We start from the raw sequence: 19,287 nt of genomic DNA, 5'->3' as shown, positions 1-19,287 counted from the left end.
GATTGAAATCTGCCCCAAAGTAACTTCAGATCACAATCCTCTCCTTATGGAAATGAACATTGACAACCAGAACGCAAAAGCAAGAAAATTTACCTTTCCTAGACACTTATTGAATGACCAAATATTCATCACAGCAATCAAAAATCATATACAAAGAGTTTATTATGCTAAATATTGATACAGCGAGCATTAATACTGTATGGGATACTTGCAAGTGTAGTATCAGAGGCCATGTCCAACAGTATGTGTATAGGCTTAATACAGAGAATCGTAAACAGAATAAGGATATGACTTCTAAATTATTAGATTTGGAATCACAACTGGCGGATGCTACACTGCAATCAAAAAACAATATTGATCAGATTAGAACACAACTAGTAGGGATACAAGCGGGACTTAGGAAGAAGCTAAGGGAAAGACATGCGGTTAGTCTTCATAAATACAAATTAGATCAATATGAAGGGGGCGATCGCATCGGAAAGATATTAGCCTATAAAACAGCAGACAGGAAAGCGAAAACAAGAATAAAAGAAATAATAGGGTCAGATCTTGAGCTATACGGGCAGGAGGATCAAATCTTAGAGCAATTCGTTAAATTCTACCAACACCTATATACCCCAGAGGAGCTACCGAGCCAAATAAATATCGAAAAATACCTTGATCAACATTTGAACTCAACGCAAGAACTTAAACAAGAAACAATACAACATCTAAACTCAATTATCTCTATGGAGGAGATTAAAATTGCTATAGATCACTTACCCTTAGGCAAGGCAGTTGGGGAAGATTGCATACCAGGCGAGGTGTATAAGCTTTGTTACCAAGAGTTGGCTCCTCTATTACAAACGGTTATCAATTCTATTATTGTTTCTAAACATGCTCCTTCTTCATGGAAACTCGCAAAAATCATATTTTTTTTAAAAAAGGGGAAGCCAGAAAAAGAGTGTGGATCGTATCGGCCCATTTCTCTATTAAATTCGGATGTGAAAATTTTTGCTAAAATCTTAGCTAATCGATTAGCACCCCATATGTTAGATATTGTAAACCCTCAACAGCATGGCTTTGTGATAGGTAGAGACACCACCATGCATGTTAACACTTCTATAACAGCCTTGGATGTAGCCGAAACTACTAACACCCCACTCGGTATGATAATGTTAGATGCGGAAAAGGCATTTGACCGAGTGGGGTGGGATTATCTATGGGCAGTGTTAAGGAAATTGGGTATACATGGTCCATATTTAGACTGGGTTATGTCAATCTATGATGAACCACGGGCGGTGATTAGTTACGGAGGTACGGATTCCAATAACTTTAAGATTTCTAGAGGTACTAGGCAGGGATGCCCCCTTTCACCATTATTATTTGCTCTTTCTTTAGAACCTTTTTTAAATGCTTTAAATACTCAAACAAATATAGTACCTGCGCAACATGGGGATACTACCCTTAAATTAACTGCTTTTGCGGATGACATCGCAATATATACACCGGATGTATGTAAAGCTATGCCAGCAATTATAGAGGAAGCATACAAATTTGGGGAAATCTCAGGATATAAGTTAAATGTAAACAAAACCCAAATCATACTTAATTACACCCCGGCTGCATGTATATATAAGACCAGTAAAGAAGCAGTATATTTAGGTATAAAACTTATGGCTAAAGTGGAGAAAATTGTTGAAATAAATTATGGGGCATTTCTCAAAGAGACAGCTGCAAGTTTTAAAAAATGGCACAAGATACCACTGAGCCTACTAGGGAGAGTAAACCTTATTAAAATGAAAATTTTACCCAAACTACTCTACTTGTGTAGAGCTATACCACTACTGCCAAATAAACTGTTCTTTAAGAAACTAGATGGGATCTGCAGCAGTTTTATTTGGGGGTACAAAAAGGCACGAAGGGCCATTAAATATTTGACATTACCTATTTCTAAAGGAGGACTTACTTTTCCGGATTTTAATTTTTATTTTTTGGCTTCTTTTTTTTTACGCATTAGGAGTTTAGTAAAAAATTCCCCTCCTTTATTTTTTCATTATTATATGTTGGGAACAGATGCCAATCAATTTTTACTACGGGTTCACGACCCCAATTACTTCAAAAGAGTAAAGTTTAAGACGGCTAAGCATGCTATCAGAATTTGGGATAAAATTTTGCACATTAGCAATTCCACATTTTACAATGCTGAGCTTAGACTATGGAACAACCCGGGCCTGCCTGGAATCTTCGCAGATGGTGTGGGAAATCGCTGGATGAGATTAGGTATAAGTACGCTAGGAGACTTGTATGATATTAATGGTTTGATGAATTTCGATAACCTAAAAACTACATATGGGTTCACTGACGATATGTTTTTTAAATATAGACAGATTAGAGACTTTTTTTGGAACAAATTGAAGATAAAGGCAGTTGGCCAATCTGAAATTCTTGAAGGTATTTATTCAGGAAAAACTAAATCTTTGATTAAATGGGGTTATCAGTGGCTCATGAAGGGGAAGGAGGAAAATACAACCCTAATTGCAGATAAATGGTCTCGTAGGCTAAACCAGAATATTAATTCAGTCCACATTGTTAATGCCCTATCTCATCTAAATGATATAGTTCACTCCTCCAATTTGAGAATGCAACTCTATAGGACTGTTACGGAGCTATACTTTACGCCACAAAGAATAACTAGTTGGTCACATGGCAACTCCTTGACAGATAAATCTAAGTGTGTGAAATGTGATACTGCTGCGGCTGGGATTGAACATATGTTCTTTTACTGTCCGGCACTCGCAAAATTTTGGAATAGTATATCCTACTATCTTCATTCTTACCAAATTAGCTCAATAGATTTTACGGCACAATGGGTTCTGTTAGATATTCAAGATACGAATTGTCCCAACAAAGATCTCTTAACGATCTTGATAGCCTGTGCTAGATTAATCATAGCCAGGGTTTGGATCTCTAAAGAACCCCCAATGATTGCTGACTGGTTAGCACTGGTATATGAAATTAGAACAATGGAGCTCTCCCTAGCAAAACTTAGAGGCCCTAAAGCTTTCTTGAAAAAGGAGAAAATATGGAAGGGATTTTTCGAGGGTTAAAAGCCTTGAGCAGGTCATTACTGATAATTTTTTTCCTTTCATCTTTTCTTCTTTCTTTCTTTAGAAGTAATGTGAAGTTCTGATATTAGAAATATTATTATATGTTTATATTCCTTTTTGTTTTGAATGTATGTATAACTATATGTTAAATATGGAACCGATCTAATATGAACTTTGTCACTACTTGCAAACAATAAAAACGCTTAAAAAAAAAAAAAAAAAAATGAATCTGCCACTTTCTTTCTTTGGGCAAGAACTTCTGGAGACCCTTGAAAACAGCCAGCACCCTCACAAAAGGACAAATAACTTATTGTTGCGTTATTGACTAATACTGAAATCTACATCTTCGGAGAGATAAAGAGATTTGTTTAGGATTTCTTAAGGCTTACACAGTGTTAGTTGACAATTATTAGGAATTGTTCTTGAACCTAGGTTTTATTATTCTGAAGGGTGTGTCTTATCTACTACACCATGTGATCCTTTCTAATTACTCCCCAAAGAGTAACTTAAAGACTTTTTTCACAATGCTAAAATCAAAGTTTGTTACAGAATATGTGAACTCCTCAGCAGGGAGATATATGTGAGGAGTCTATAGTGACTGTCCGTGCCCCAAAGTGTGAGGCTGGTTGTGTGCCATGATGGGTGTAGCTGAGTATTTCTCAGTAGAAAATAATAGAAAGAATTATTAGTAGAAAAGAATAGAAAATAATGGACTTGATTAATGTGTGTCATTACGAATTTGGTATGGTCGACTAATCTTGTATGCATTGTCCAGATGGTTACAGTTCTATACAAATTCTGCTTGCTCTATGCCCAAAAAATGTCAACCATTCAACAATACAATTAATACTCTTCAACTCTTGACATTTTGATCTTTATTGTTTATCTTTATTGTTTAGTTAGTTAAAAACCATAACAAATTTTCTTTACAATATTCACACAAGGATAAAATAACCTAAACAGAAAAATCAAATAATCATTAATTTCAATAAAACAACTAAGAGGGGAATATATATATATATAATTTCCAAATAATCTCTTTTCTAAAACCTTAAAACAAAGACTACCTTCAGGATTAGTCCTCTGTCCTAATAAGACTTAAGTAGCCAATAATGTATTTGCTTTCAATCCATTTTCAAAGGCCAGAAGAAACTTTATCAGCTTACAGTTCATTTGGGGAGCCGTTGAGTCCAAACCTCAGATAACTGCTGTCCTACATGTGTGAATTCTCTTAACCAGAAAGATATTCTTCAAAAAAGACACTCGCTCTTTATTCAGCTTTTTACAATGGCATATTATGTGGATTAAATCTTCCTTTGTATAACCACATAGACAGCATTCAATAGATTCAACATGCTTCCAAGTTGGTTTGTCGGCAAGAGTTGGAAATTTGCCGAACCGCAGAGCCATCAATCTTTTTTTGATAAACATTGAGAAAGTTGTTTCCAAGTAAGCCGCCGAGGTCAGAGTTTTGTAGCTATTGATCACAATCCATGAATGGGAACGGTGAGAAAAAATTTCTTTGTCTGTGATCAAAGAGTGAAATTTGGCGGCTTTGTTTATTACCTGTTTGAATGAAGTGAACTGCAAGTTTTTATCCCATAGATTGGTGGTGCTTGTTAACTCCAATGCACTAAACAGGAATTTATTTGCCTCTGAGTTTTTTTGTGTTTGCAGCTCCTGCCATAAAAATGTATTAAGATTATTATTATTGCGGACATTTTCCTTTATTCGATACCACACTTTGATGCATGTGTACAGTCTTCCCAGTATTTCATTCATTAATCCGAATTGTAACCGCATTTGCTCTGATGATGCTGACCTAGGGAGTTGGAAGACCTTTTTATAAATTTTAGTTATTAATTTGTTTAAAAATTCGGAGTCCTTACCATGCATTGCAACACTTGCATAAGCTAAGGTGGGTAACACTCTTCAACTCTTTAGATATCTTCAAACCTAATGTTCACTTTCCATTTCCATTTCTTCTTTATATTCACAACTGAATTTTTAAATGCGGAATACACTGAGGATATGTCTTAATCTGTCACATCACCGCATTTCGGACTAAACTTCTTCTTCAGGATGCTCCCTCTATTATCACCTTAATACATGAAGGAAGGTCAGCAACTGAGAATCTGTACCTTTCCACACCACAAAAATACTGTCAATTCTTCTTCTTCAGCAGAACAATGTGAATTTTACTGATTCACTTTGTTAAAATATATATGTTTAAAAAAGAATACATGATAAGTACAGGGTATAGGTATATAAAGGCCGCCTAGAGCTGACATGTGATAAGGGCATCCTGCTGGAAGTCGTAGAAAAACAGTTCACAGAAAATGGCAGGAGAAGTTGAAGAAAGAACTGTTTAGTTTACAATATTGTATCAAAGAGCTAGTCTAAATCCATTCACAGAGATATATACTGTAAGCAGAGTAACAGAAGTGGGATGCTCAAGGAATTTGGTACATTTGTGAATTTACTTATGTGCAGTATATATATCTGCAAAGATGCAGAGAAGAGTGTGGCATGTATTTGTTATCGTAAGAGAGACATTGTGGCTCAAAACGTTTGACCTGAGATTTTTTAGCATTGTGAAGACAGATGAGAAAGCCTGCAAATTGGGAGATGTTCTTACTAAGAACTTAGGGGCATATTTACAAGGACGGAGTTAAAATTATTGCCGCTTTAGCGGCAGAAAACTGCTGCTAAAGCGGAGATAATAGGCTTGATAATAGGCTCTTGAGAATTCCTGAGAATTCCGTCTTGCTGTAGTCACTTGTACAGCACAAGCAGTATGTATTAAAACAATAGAAACTGTGGTACTGACCACTTTGCGACAGGAGATGGCGCTGGTCTGAGCATTTCCTTTCCCGGCCTCCACGCCTCCAGCTGCTCGAAGGTGATCTGACCGATCTGACTGTTCAGACTCAGCAATCGCTAGCAGACCTAGCAGACCGCAAAGGGCATTCACCTGGCTATGCTCGCAGCGGCCACGCTGTCAGACGTACCCGGGCTACGGACACCTAGAATCTCGGCACATGGTGGGAGTGGAGCAAGAGGAGCGAAATCGCGTGTGTGGGTTCTTGTGGAGCTATACTTGCACTGCAACGGGGGTACTGCTGCCGACAAGGGACGACTGGCCGCCGCTTCCCTATCGGAGGGGGTCGGAGGTCGCTTGGACCGGCTCAGCAGTGGAAGCAGCGAATGCCTGAGCCTGAGCCTGATGAGGAGGAGCAGTAGAGAAAAGGCAACTCGCGGTCAGAAGACCCTTAAGTTAAAGGCCATTCCTACCCACAATGAAGTGGGGGACAAAGAAAAAGATAAAACCGAAAAAAGTGACAGACCGGACCCCCCCACCTAAAGGTAAAAGGGATGCTGAGGTGAACAAAAAAAATACAGGATGGAGGGGTTGTCAGGAGTGAGATAGGCCGGGCACCAGAGATCGATACTTGTGGGCAAGACATTGTCACTAATACTTTTGCTGTCACTGCTATCGATACCATCAGTCCCGCTCCTTCTCCCTCCACCATTACTTTTCCCACTGCCGCTGTCACTGTCACTGCTGCAGCTGCTGCTACTGCCCCTGACGGCGAGGCCGGAAATAAGACACTTTTGACGAATAAAGCGGCTGAGAAGAACGGCTCGAAAACCTGAACCCCAGGCCTATAGTTCCACAGACCCCAGACATGGCAAATGAAAATGTATTTTCTGTCTCAAATGGATCCCCATCCAGGACTGACAATGATCCAATGAGCTCTACCAGTAAATCGGATGGGGAGACTGACGACTCTGCCCCCAGAACTATCAAGCAAAAAAAGCCCTGAAGCAAAAAGCACAGACAACTGAAGTGAGATCACTCAGACCTACACCAAGACCTACAAGGGTCTCTGCTGGAAGGGAGCTCCAACCTCCAACAGAGCGAAAGACCACAGCTATCAAATGAAAATCTGCCTAAACCCTCTCTAGCATCAATCCTTGCATCCATCAAGCTGTTTCAGGAGGAAGTTAGAACAGATAGCCTCGCTGCGAAGGGAGCCTCCAAAAAACTCCATGGAGGAATGAGAAAATTAAACAAAATCTGCACAGATATTGGCGATCGGGTCGCAATGGTTGAAGTGTGAACAGAGACCCTTGAAACTGAAGTCTCGCAAGTCAAAGAACAGGGTGCTTCCCACGAGGCCTGTCTCACTGACATGATGACCAAGCTGGAGGAGCAGGAAAATAGGCTACGGAGGAATAATCTGAGACTTCTAGATGACCCCAGAGGGTACATCGTAAAATTGCTTCGGACAGCCTTCCCATCGCAGATGATCTGGAATTGGGATCAGGAGATCCAAAGGGCGCACCGCTTTCCTTTTAACCTGAAGCAAAAACGAGACGGTAGCAACTTTGGAACCGATAAACCTAGAGCTTTTTTGTTTTCTTGGGGAATTTTCTTTTAAGACAATTAATATATGACCAGGCCAGGAATAACTCCCAGAAAGAGGCAGACGGAATCAAGTTTTTGTCAAACCAGACTTTAGCCATGCAACAGTCGAGTGACGATGGCGATTGCGCCAAATGATTACTCCCCTACAACAAAAAGGTGACAAAGTTTTCCTGATGAACCCTGCAAGGTTGAAACTGATTTTTGAAGGATCAACCCGGGTTTTCTTATCCGAGATTAAAGTAGGAGAGTACTTAAAAGAGATTGTGGGGAGTAAAAGGAAATGAAGCCGGAAGCTTATGACGCCGGGATGAACTTCCCACAAATTTCCGCTTTAACATGTTAGGGGGTCTTGATTGGCGTTCTTTCCTAATTTAAAGGGGAAAAATCCAATTTGTATGCTTACCTTTTTCTTTCCCACATACGTAATTATTTGTATCTTTGTCTTATCTCACTGGGGTAGCTATGCTAGCCAAATGTCTGTGTTTAAGGGATTAACTACGGAGCAGGATGGTGGCCGGGAGTCTCACACTAGGTTTTCATCATTCAGGGTTTCCCTGACTGTCCATTTTTTTGGGGGGGGGAGGGGTGACTGGGTCCATGCTGAAAACTGTGAAACTAGAGGCTAAGAGGCTGACGCTCTCCTTTCTAAGTATATCTAATGCTATATCTTAGGAAACACTTACATTTGCAATATAGGAGAGCGGGATGTGAGGTTTTGTGGGGGGATGGGGGAGAGGGGTGGGAGGGCATGGGGTGTGGGGTGTGGGGGGTGCTGGGGAGAGGCGTTCGCAGGACGTGGAGGGACCTGGCTATTGCAGTTCATACACAGGTTACTATATAGGGTAGCACCAAAATAAAAAACAATGAACGTACAAAATGAGTTTAGGATTGTCTCGCTAATTATTTGTGGTCTGAATGATTCATTGAAGAGACAGAAGTCTGAGCAGACACTTTGATTGATGGGGCAGATAAAGTATGTCTCCAAGAGACTCACATCGAAGGGGGCCAGAGATCTCTGGTAAATTTGTTGGGTTTTAATCTTATTGGGGCAACTTGGTAGGGTTCCCGGGTAAAGAAGGTGGAGATTCTGGTGCGTAAAGCATTACCATTAGTAGTGTACCAGGTTAAATTGGATACACTAGGGAGATGGGTTATGGCAAGGTGCTCTTTATCCTCTAATCTTATATTTATGATCTGTTCGGTCTATGCTTGGAATCTAGACGATCCAGGGGTGATAAATCAAGTGAATGAAGAATTAGCGCATTGGCCACTCCCAGTAATTCTATGTGGTGACCTAAACCTAAACCTGTCTAGCACCTGGGACTCAGGTAATTCTTGGCGCTATGAAGGAAGAAAGCCTAAAGTTTGTCAGGCCCTCCTTAATTTAATAAACACTCATGGCTTAAAAGAGGTGTGGGCTTATTCCAAACCCGATCAGAATGGCTTTACTTTCTTCTCAGCTCCCCACTTATAGCTAGCTAGATTGGATTATTTTCTTGTCTCATCTGCTTTAATACATGGCTGTTCTATTGATGTCGCCCCCGACTTCTATTGGATCACAACCCTCTTATTTTAAATTTAGAGGGCTGGGCCAACCAGGGACAAAGGTCGAATTGGACATTTGAAAAGGCTTTGTTGTATGATAGTAACTATCGAGAGCATATGGCTGGTTGGATACAGGAATTTCTGAATATAAACATTGGGACGGCATCTGTAATAGTGGTTTGGGACACTCTCAAAACAGGCATAAAGGGGGAGACATTACATTTCTAAATTAGAAAGAACATGAATGACAAAGCACAAATTGATATGCTACAAAGACAGATGATAGAAGCAGGAAAAAAACTAGTACAAGCAGTTCAGGCAGGTATAGGAATAGAAGAGGCACAGACAATGGTGGCTGTTTCCAAATCTGAGATGGGGACTGTTTTAGCAGAGAAAATAGCTACTAAATGGGCCGCATCAAGCGAGAAATGCTATCAGTGGAGCAAACTTATTGGCCATCAGCTTGCCATTTCCAACAGATAACTGCAAATACCATCACCTCAATTAATACAGACATGGAAGGGACAACCACCGATCCGCAAAAAATAGAGGAAGCTTTTAGGAAATTTTACGAGAAGCCTTACCAAGAATGCATCAGAGGTTCACCCAAAGATATAGGCATTATGATTAGAGAATACCTAGAGGGGATACCGACAGCCAAACTGAACAGTGACACGCATGATGATTTGGAAAACCCCCCAGAATGGGAAGAGATTGCGGCTGTATTGGCTAGTCTCTCGGATGGTAAAACCCCTGGGCCGGACAGTATTCCTGTCGAACTTCATAAATTCTTCTCAGCTAAAATAAAAGATATCTTCACAAATGTAGTAAGTTCCATCTTTGAAGGGACCTCTCCACCAAACTCCTGGTCATCGGCTAAAATTGTGATATTTTCCTAAAAGGACAAATCACCCCTTGAGATGTCCTCATATAGACCCATAACATTAATTAATTCTGATTCTAAATTTTTTTCTAAAGTTATTGCCATGAGAATGTCTTCCAACATTGTACCATTAATATCCAGATGGCAGCACAGATTTATTCCAAAAAAAGGCACCACCGAACATGTCCGTCGATACATCACGCTATTTGACACCGCAGAGGTGACAGGAGACCCGATCTCATTAATTCTTTTAGACACTGAAAAAGTGTTTGATCGGGTCTCCTGGCAATTTCTCTGGGTTGTCATGCAGCAGTCTGGTTTTGGACCAAGAATGATCCTGGCCCTTCAAGCATTGTATCAGAACCCAACAGCCAAAATAGTTATTAACGGTCAGCTCTCAGAACAAATAAATATAACAAGAGGTACGAGGAAGGGGTGTCCATGTTCGCCCCTACTCTTCGCCCTTTATATCGACCCCCTGATAAGAAGAATTGAAGCTAACCCCTCAATTCTGCCAGTGAGTAGGTTTGGCATAGATACAAAGATCATGGCTTATGCCGAGGACCTAGCCATAAGAACCTCGGAACCCGAGTCGGCTATAAGTGCCCTTGAGCAAGAAGCCCAAGAATTCGGTCTGCTCTCGGGCTACGCTCTGAATAGAACAAAAACGCAGATTGTTGTTAACAAAAAAGTAACCTGGGTAGATAACAGAATAACTAATAAAGCAAAATACTTAGGAGTCAATATTGTTTCAGACTTAGACATTTTGGTTGTTGAAAATCTGTCCCCTTCAGCCAATGACATGAAGAAATCACTCAGGAAAATTTACAACTTGCATTTAACTATTGTAGGAAGATGCAATGGGATAAAAATTACGTACTTCCCCAAACTCATTTATATTTTTCCGTACAATTCCGCTCGTTTTTAACAGTTGTAAGCTCTTAGTGTTTGAACAAATTTTCTCTTAGTTAATTTGGGCTTATGCACAGCAGAGAAGGGCCTTTAATTTTCTTTCTCTACCTAGGGAAAGGGTAGGATGGGCTCTTCACAACCTAAAATTATATTATTGGGCTGCCGCCCTACAGCATTGCCGCGAACTAATGCGTGAGGATCACACTCTAAGCCCATCAGGCTTGCCCTCTCACTATCTCTTACTTTTAGAAGAAAATGTCAGGGGGTGTCTGTGGCGTCATCTGGAATATAGTTATTATAAGAGAGTAAGATTTAAGACGATGATTAGTGCTTATCAGGTCTTCCGTAATATTCACAACGTTTTGGGAATTGCCAAGTTGAGCCATTATACCCCTATCAGAAATAATGATAACCTCCGATTAATATTCAAAAACATATACCTTCGACAATGGCATCTGGCTGGCATTAGTAAGTTAGGAGACTTGTACGGCTCTGGCCGTATTCTGTCATTTGAAGAGCTGAACATTTGTTATAATTTGAATAACAGCGAGACATTCCAGTACAATGCTACTACGAGTTTCTTGGTAAATAAAACTGGGGGGCCCGCTGTGTTTGCCGTGGTAGGTCTGATAGATAAATTGCTTGGCTCTAGCCTACCGAGGATAGGAGACATCTATTGTGCACTGAATGAACAGCGACCAGATGACCTAAGCAAAATAGACGCTAAATGGCAGTTGAAACTAAATACTCCACCTAATGCCTTTTGCTCTGCCGTGGGTCTAGCACAAACATATTCGTTATCCCCTAAATTGCAAGCGCAATTTTATAAGACTGGATATTTTATGTACATAACCCCTAGTAGGATCGCCAAATGAACTACCTGTCCGCACTGTACAGAATTTAGTGCGGATGCTGTGCATATTTTCGCCAACTTCCCTAAACTTGAGCCACTATTGAAAGAGGTACAAGCGTTTTTAAGCAGAATCCTCTCTTTAGATATACAACTCATGCCAGCTACTATCATGCTAGGGCTATACGACCCTAAGGCAGGGGCGCACTGATGTTTGTTGCTATGACCATATTGCAGATATGTATTGCTATGCATTGGAAAGACCTGAATCCCCCGTCTTTTGGTCAGTGGCAAGCTAGATTACTCGCCACTTATAGGTTGGAGAGAGCTATTTACGCCAAAAAGGAAAGAAGGGCCTGGTGGTCTGGGACCCCTTGACTAGATGGCTCGACATTTTGAACACTCAAGTTGTATAATGTATTTTAGACTCCCTTGGCCTTCCCCCCACCCCCCTCTCTCCCCCGCTCTCCCTTCTGCGTTCTCCCCCCCTTTTTCTTTTTCTTTTCTTTTACTCGCTGCTAATTCCCGCCCTCTTCTTATCTGTTTTTTTTCTTTGTTAGATATGATAACTATCTTCTTATTTCATTTATTATTGTATAGATACTGTTGAAACTTGAATCCACATTGAAGGATTGTGCCTTATCGCTTGTAAATATAATATGTTTTCTCTACTTTTTGGACCCGGGGTGGGGGGAGGGGGATTGCTACCAAAAGATGTATGAACTGATTTTGTAAGGTAAAGCAAAAAAAAAGAAATTCCTAAGAATTCCAATAGAAGCCCATGTTCTGGTGTAAACTTGGGCTTCTATTGGAATTCTCTGGAATTCTCAAGAGCCTATTATCAAGCCTATTATCGCCGCTTTAGTGGCAGTTTTCTGCAGCGATAATTTTAACTCCGTCCTTGTAAATATGCCCCTTGGTAGATGTGAGCTGGCATGACATTGCTTCAAGAACAAAGAAGGGTGCAGAGGAAAATGATTCTGTGAGTAAGAAACCAGCCATTGCATGATAAATAAGGAAAACAGCATGTATGTGGTGTACAGAGAAAATTCTGCTCAAAACGCTGCTTGATGTTTTTAGTACTAAGGGGGGCTGGCAGTGTGACTCCAAGGCTAGTGTAGTGGCAGTGAAGTTTACACAATTGTTGATATGATTGAGTACATGCGAGGAGTGTATAAATTAGCAGCAGACTTTCCTGCTACATAAGTACTAGTAATGCAAATAGTATGAGACGTATAGAGATCTGGTATGTGAATAATGAACATGCGGCAGCAAGGTGCTATGTTATTTTGATGAACGTCAAGTTAAAGAATACTTTTGTGATAAGTATAATGTGACAAATGATCGAGCTGATGAATGCACAAATTTATGATGCACCAGATTGCAATTTAGAAAAAAGACGAACTCCCGACTGAAATCCCACAGGCCAGGAATCGAATCTCGTGCACAGCACCAAACAAAAATAAACTTCTAACGTTAGAGGGTGTAAAAAAGAATTGCCTTTAATACAAAACAGATTATTACTTTGTGGCAATATAAATAAAAACAGGGCAGTGTCTAACGAGCATGGCCAGGAACTAGACATAGGAAAGGAGGGGAAGGCGGTTCCATAACAAGGTAAGGGGTGTAGGCAAAGGTGGGAGAAGTTACAGATGAGTCAGAGCACTGATGAGAGGAACAAAGAGGAGGACGAATAGGTGTGGTGAAAAGGGATATATTAGAGAGGTGCTTTAGAAACTGAGTAGAAGAATTCTATGTACGTATGCTGAGAGTTGGGGGAGAAAGAACTAATAGAGGGGCAAAGGAATTTCTTGCCCCATCGATTCCGCCGTGAGGAGCAGTGTCTGGGAGTGCTCCAGAATGCTCTTGAGCGCTGAACGCTAAGCGCTATACTTTTCTGCGACTATTACCAAACGACATATGCAAGGGAGAGAACAACCTTTTCTCTTTGAGTACGAGATATATGTTAACTTGAAAGCTTTGGACAAACTAAGATCGGCTGGCCCCGTATTCAATGTGGAAAATAGCTTCTCCCCCTCTCAGTCGGTGGAGGACAACTACACGGCGCTCTGCACAATGATCTCCAACACCTCGGAATCCCTTGCCCCCCAGAAAAAATGCAAACCTAAGAGAAGAGCACCAGCCCCCTGGTTTGACGACTCATTGAGAGCCCTCAAATTAGCCTGCAGACAATCAGAGAGAAAATGGAGACAAGGCTATTCGGACACCAACAAATCTCTCTGGAAAGATAACCTCCGGGCATATAAAACTGCCATTGTGCAAAGTAAGGCCAACTACTTCTGCTCTACCATTGCCAACGCCACCAACAGCTCGAAAAGTATCTTTCAGATACATAAAAACCTAACCCACCCAGACTGTGCCGCAATGACTCTGCCACCCACACAAGCACTCTGTGACAATCTCGCAGCATTCTTTATTGATAAAATTAACACCATCATCCACAATCTGAAGACCCCCCCCTCGCTGGGCTGTTCCAACTGCCCGGGAGCTAGCACCATCATCCATGACTCGACGCCCTCAGGCTCCATCCCTACGGCTAGGTTGCGGGAATTCCCCCCTATTCCTGAATCCGAGTTTGAAAGACTGGCGCTCAGAATCACCTCGGGCTCCCCTCTTGACCCCCTTCCTCCTAAAATCTGGAAAAGCTTTGGAACAGATCTCTTCGGCACTTTGCGCAGTATATGCAACCAATCTTTGCACTGCGGATATGTTCCTACCCCTTGGAAGCAGGCTCTCGTTACCCCGCTCCTGAAAAAGCCCTCCTTGAGCCCTGACTGTCTATCAAACTACCGACCCATCTCCCTCCTGCCATTTCCAGCAAAAGTCGCCGAACGTTGGGTCAGCTCCTGTCTCTCCACTCACCTGGAGCAGAACAACATCCTGGATGACCTTCAATTCGGTTTCCGTCCAGCCCACGGCACCAAAACAGCTGTCTTGACAGCCATGGAGGATCTTCGTATGCGTGCAGACAGGGGCCAGCCAGTAGCTTTGATACTGCTGGACTTGTCTGCCGCATTCGACACGGTCAACCACAGGACTCTGTTGGAGAGACTCGGTGAGGCAGGTGTGGATGGCACTGCTCTGCTATGGTTTCATTCTTATCTGCGGGACAGGAGACAGGCTGTATCCCTTCCCCCATTCCAATCCGCATTTGCACCTGTGCCCCAGGGAGTTCCCCAGGGCTCCTCCATCAGTCCCATCCTTTTTAACGTGTATCTTAAGCCTTTGATCACGTTAATAAAGTCCTACAGGATAAAAACGATCAACTATGCTGACGACACCCAGCTCATTCTCTCTTGGGAGGGAGAAGACTCCATCTCCTTAACTTCCTTCCACGACTGCCTAAGAGAGACGGCTGGGTGGTTGCATAAGAACTCTCTACAATTTAACTCCTCGAAGGCTGAGGTTCTGTTTTGCGCTGGAAACAACATACCTCACCAGTTCCCGAGCGATTTCTGGCCTCCAGAAACACGGGACAAACCACAGCCAGTAACCTCGGTCCGTAACCTGGGAGCCATGCTCAATAACAAGCTGAGTATGGAAACCCAGGTCACAAAAACAGTGGGGACCTGCTCAGCCCTCTTACGTTCCCTGCGTAAAATTATGCCACTTCTCCCTGCACAAGCTCGGGCATTGATAGTCAGGTGCACTATTCTCAGTCGCCTCACCTATTGTAACGCGTTGCTACTTCAGTCTCCAGTTACGCTGCTAGATCGGCTTCAAAGAATTCAGTCCGCCGCTGCCAAGCTAGCTCTCGGCTGGACTAGGAGATCCTCGGCCACAGCGGCCTTAGCCGAGCTACATTGGTTACCTCTGAAGCAGCGTGTGGCATTCAAGGCCCTCTGCCTTGTTTTTAAGGCTCTGCAGGGACTCGGGCCCAGTCCTCTGCAAGCCCTGTTCTTGTGGTACACTCCTAACAGAGCCCTGCGATCGGCCTCAGCCTGTCTGGTAAAAGTGCCCAGATACAACAAAGTCAGAACTGGGGGCAGATCCTTCAGGGTCGCAGCGGCTAAATTATGGAACAGTCTGCCCATCGACATCCGCCAAATTTCACAACTCCTTCCCTTTCGAAAACGGATCAAGACCTGGTTATTTCCCTAATTCCTCCCGCTTGCTACTCGTTCCTGTTCTCCTCAGTTAGAGTATTCTCCAGGGCCAGGAAACCTGCAAGGTATCAGCTGCGCTATACAAATACTTTAAATAAATAAATATGCAGCTAAGAACCTTAAAGTTGACAGTTTACTTCTAATGCTCCGACGAGACGCCCAACATCTACTTCTCTTCGGAAACACCCAGAGCTGTGTACACCGTTGGAGCGGTCAGCGGTGTTCTGTGCTCTATTGGCCCAGTCTACTTGTTTGCTTTCCTCCTGTCCGGCAGTCTATGGCTCCACGTAAACTCAATGTGCCATGGGCTGGACGTACAACCATAAAACTCCCTTAGGGCCTACGGTGCCAGCTCTGCAACGGATTTGAACGGCGGGGTATGCAAGAAGAATGCTCCATGAGTGGGCAGACTGGTAATAAGATTGCTTCACTCAGGGATGGCTATGGACTTTCTTACTGCCGCTCCTAAAGCCGCCATGGCAGAGATTGTTATGGAGGCGGGCTTGGGCGCTCATCTGAGATAATTTGTGATTCGGCTATGGATGCAGTGTTGGTGTCCTCTTTGGGAAGTCTGGCTGTGCTGCATCCTGGGGGGGGGGGGCTGCTGCTGGATCTTTGAAGCCTTCACTTGAGTTAGCAGACATAATACTACTGTGTTTATTCCATCCTGTGGTGAGTGACGACAATGCTGTTTCTACTGGCTCTCCAGTCTTACTAGTAACAGACAAATAATATTTAGCTGATATGACTGATATTACACCTACTACCATGTTAATGCAGCCAGTAGATCAGCTATCAGCGTTAGCACTGGTAGATCCTGTGGTGAGTGACGACGATGCAGTTTCTACTGGCTCGCCAGTCTTACAAGTAACAGATAAATTGCATTTAGCTGATATGACTGATTTAACACCTACAACCATGTAAATGCAGCCAGTAGATCAGCTATCAGCATCAGCACCAGCAGATCCAGCTCTAACTGGCTCAATTGAAAATGTGAGAATCAATTCACAGCCAGTGAGTGACTTATTAGCTGGGCTACCAAACTCTGAAACAGAATTAACTGGGCAGGGGGATATATCCTCTTTAGAATGTTTGAAACCGTCAGGAGAGGCTTTGGCAGATTCATCCTATACTGAGCATTGGTAAACAGCACAGTGAGCACGCTGAGCACAATGAGCAACAAACTATTATAACTGATATATCAGCTTCGTCTTTGTGTTTTGATGAACACTGATGAGTCCCCTGGTTATTCACCTGAGGAGACTATCAATCCTTTATCTGCAAATAAGTTGCTAAACAAGTCAGATCTGGCAGAAAAGCAACTGAACTCAACAGCAATATATTTCAACAACAAGGTAACATGCTGACAACAGCAAACTCAAAAGCAAAAAACCAGGATAGCCCTTTACGCAAATGAGTGACTTCAAAGGGGAAAATCAAATCTATTGTCTTGAGGCTATCTGGTTCTGGGCAAACCTCTGTAATTATTGGCAGTCAAAGTACCTACTCCTATCAGACTAGAACGGAGCATTTACCAAAAAATTTCGGGGCTACTGGGGGCTCTCTCGCTGCTGATCATACTGACTTAATGCAACCAGTAAAGAAGGTCTTTGGGACCGTGAGTGCTACTGCAGTAAATGCAGCTGCAACTGCTAAAGCATCAGGAGTGGTGTCAATATCAGAACCCTCGTTAGCCTCAATTCTGCAGATATTATCAGCACAAAGAGCTGAAGCACAGGAGCTCTATATACAGCTTATGGCAGACAATGCCATGATCCAACAATCACTGGTCGCAGTGACTGGCAAGGTGGCCGAACTTATAAATGAGGTGACAACATTGCAGCAAAGACTGTCTGCTAATGAGGATGTGGTGTCACATTCTACTAACCTTGTTCAGGATCACAACAGTCAACTTAATGCTCTACAAGGAAAAATTGAAGACCTGGAGAACTAGCAACGCCGGAATAACCTGAGAGTATTTTGGATCCCGGAAGGCAAAGAAGGCTCGGATCCACAAGCTTTCATTGTTCAATTATTTCAAAAGGCTTTCCCTGATCTTGCGGACTGGGATTGGGACTCTCAAATCCAATGTGCCCACAGGTTGCCAATTTTTCTTAATCAAGCAGACCAGTCTAATCTGCGTCGACCATGACCAATCCTTATCTATGTAGGCAACTTTGTATTGCACCAGGCTATTGCTATCAAAGCCTGACCTACAATACCAGTGACAGTCAAATTGTTCTCCATCATTGTAAGATCTGATTTATGTAAAATTACGATGGATAAAATACGGAGGATGCAGCAGCTTATTGTCTCTTGGAAGGAGCTTGGTGCTTTGGTTTACTAACAAGAGCCTGCTCGATTGAAGGTTATCAAGGATGGCAGTTCGCAGATCTATTACTCAGATCAGGAGGCAAAGCTGGCGCTTTCTAAACTGCAACAAAACTCTAAAAAATAGCATGAACAGATAGCATTAAGTGGTTCTCTCTTAGGACACTCAGTATTTTGTTTCCAAATTATGATTATTTGAGGGGAGGTCTCTCACTGTATTTCCTAGTTTTTCTAATTGGTTAACTTAATTATTGCACTATTAACTATAGTAGGGAGGCTCTGGGACGGCACTGCTCCTCTATGCTCTCTTAGATAGACAACAGATTAGTGGGGGTGATTCTTTTTCTAGAACACTGGGTGGGAGGATGGGGGAGTCGCCCATGACTCTGGTGTGGGGGAGATCTTCAGCTGGTTTATCGGTGGGATATTGAAAAGCACCGGTATCAGGGCTTTAAAAAGCAGGGGGTACTGATTTAATTAAAAGAGAATAAAGAGATAAATTATAATACTCAACGCTTATGTGTAACGGGTCTACTTTCTCTGATGATTGTGTTTAGTATTTTTGTTTTCTGAAATTCTTGGAGGGATATCGTCAAGCGAAGGCTAAAGTTTGGTATGAGTCCGAATGCTACATGCTTTATAATGGGGGCAATTAGATGTGTTAGCTGGAATACAGCTAGGCTAAATTCTCCAACTAAACTACAACTGGTTAGAGAAGAGCTTAAGAAATATAAACCTCATTTGGTGATTTTGCTAGAGACTCATTTAGCCTATAAGGGCAGAGATTACTGCTAAAACAGCTAGGTTTCAAGATGATAGAATGTACCTCACAGGGGGCAGCAATTAGAGGGGTAGCGATCCTTAGGGACAAGCGTATAGTCTGCAATAAATTGACAAATGCGTCTGACCTAGGTGGCATGTGGGTCATTACACAGCTTGAAATTTATGACAAAAACTGGTTCTTTGCTCACTGTATGGGCCAAACTTGGATGATCCTACCCTTTTTAATAAACTAATGTTGGAGCTGCACTTTAAACTAAGATATTAATTTAAAAAATCGATCTGCCTCCCTGAGAATGCGGAGGGTTCGACAGTCAATTTATGAATTAGAGGAGCTA

The 19,287-nt window shown here is 42.2% G+C and overlaps 1 protein-coding gene across 1 annotated transcript in view; it reads right to left on the bottom strand.

Moving 5' to 3' along the window:
- Nucleotides 1–19,287, bottom strand: part of LOC147730437 (caspase-8-like) — a 199,637-nt gene that overhangs the window by 67,516 nt on the left and 112,834 nt on the right. The window contains exons 6-7 of the mRNA XM_086955249.1: nt 14,993–15,017; nt 11,344–11,364 (exon numbers count right to left, since the gene is read on the bottom strand). Coding sequence (XP_086811375.1) covers nt 11,344–11,364; nt 14,993–15,017 — 46 coding nt within the window. The remainder of the gene's footprint in view (nt 1–11,343; nt 11,365–14,992; nt 15,018–19,287) is intronic.

Source organism: Lissotriton vulgaris, chromosome 2_1 (assembly GCF_964263255.1).
Source record: "Lissotriton vulgaris chromosome 2_1, aLisVul1.2, whole genome shotgun sequence".
Lineage (NCBI taxonomy): Eukaryota > Metazoa > Chordata > Amphibia > Caudata > Salamandridae > Lissotriton > Lissotriton vulgaris.
The sequence above is the reverse complement of the archived record's forward strand: the minus strand, read 5'-3'. Positions and strand labels throughout refer to the sequence as shown.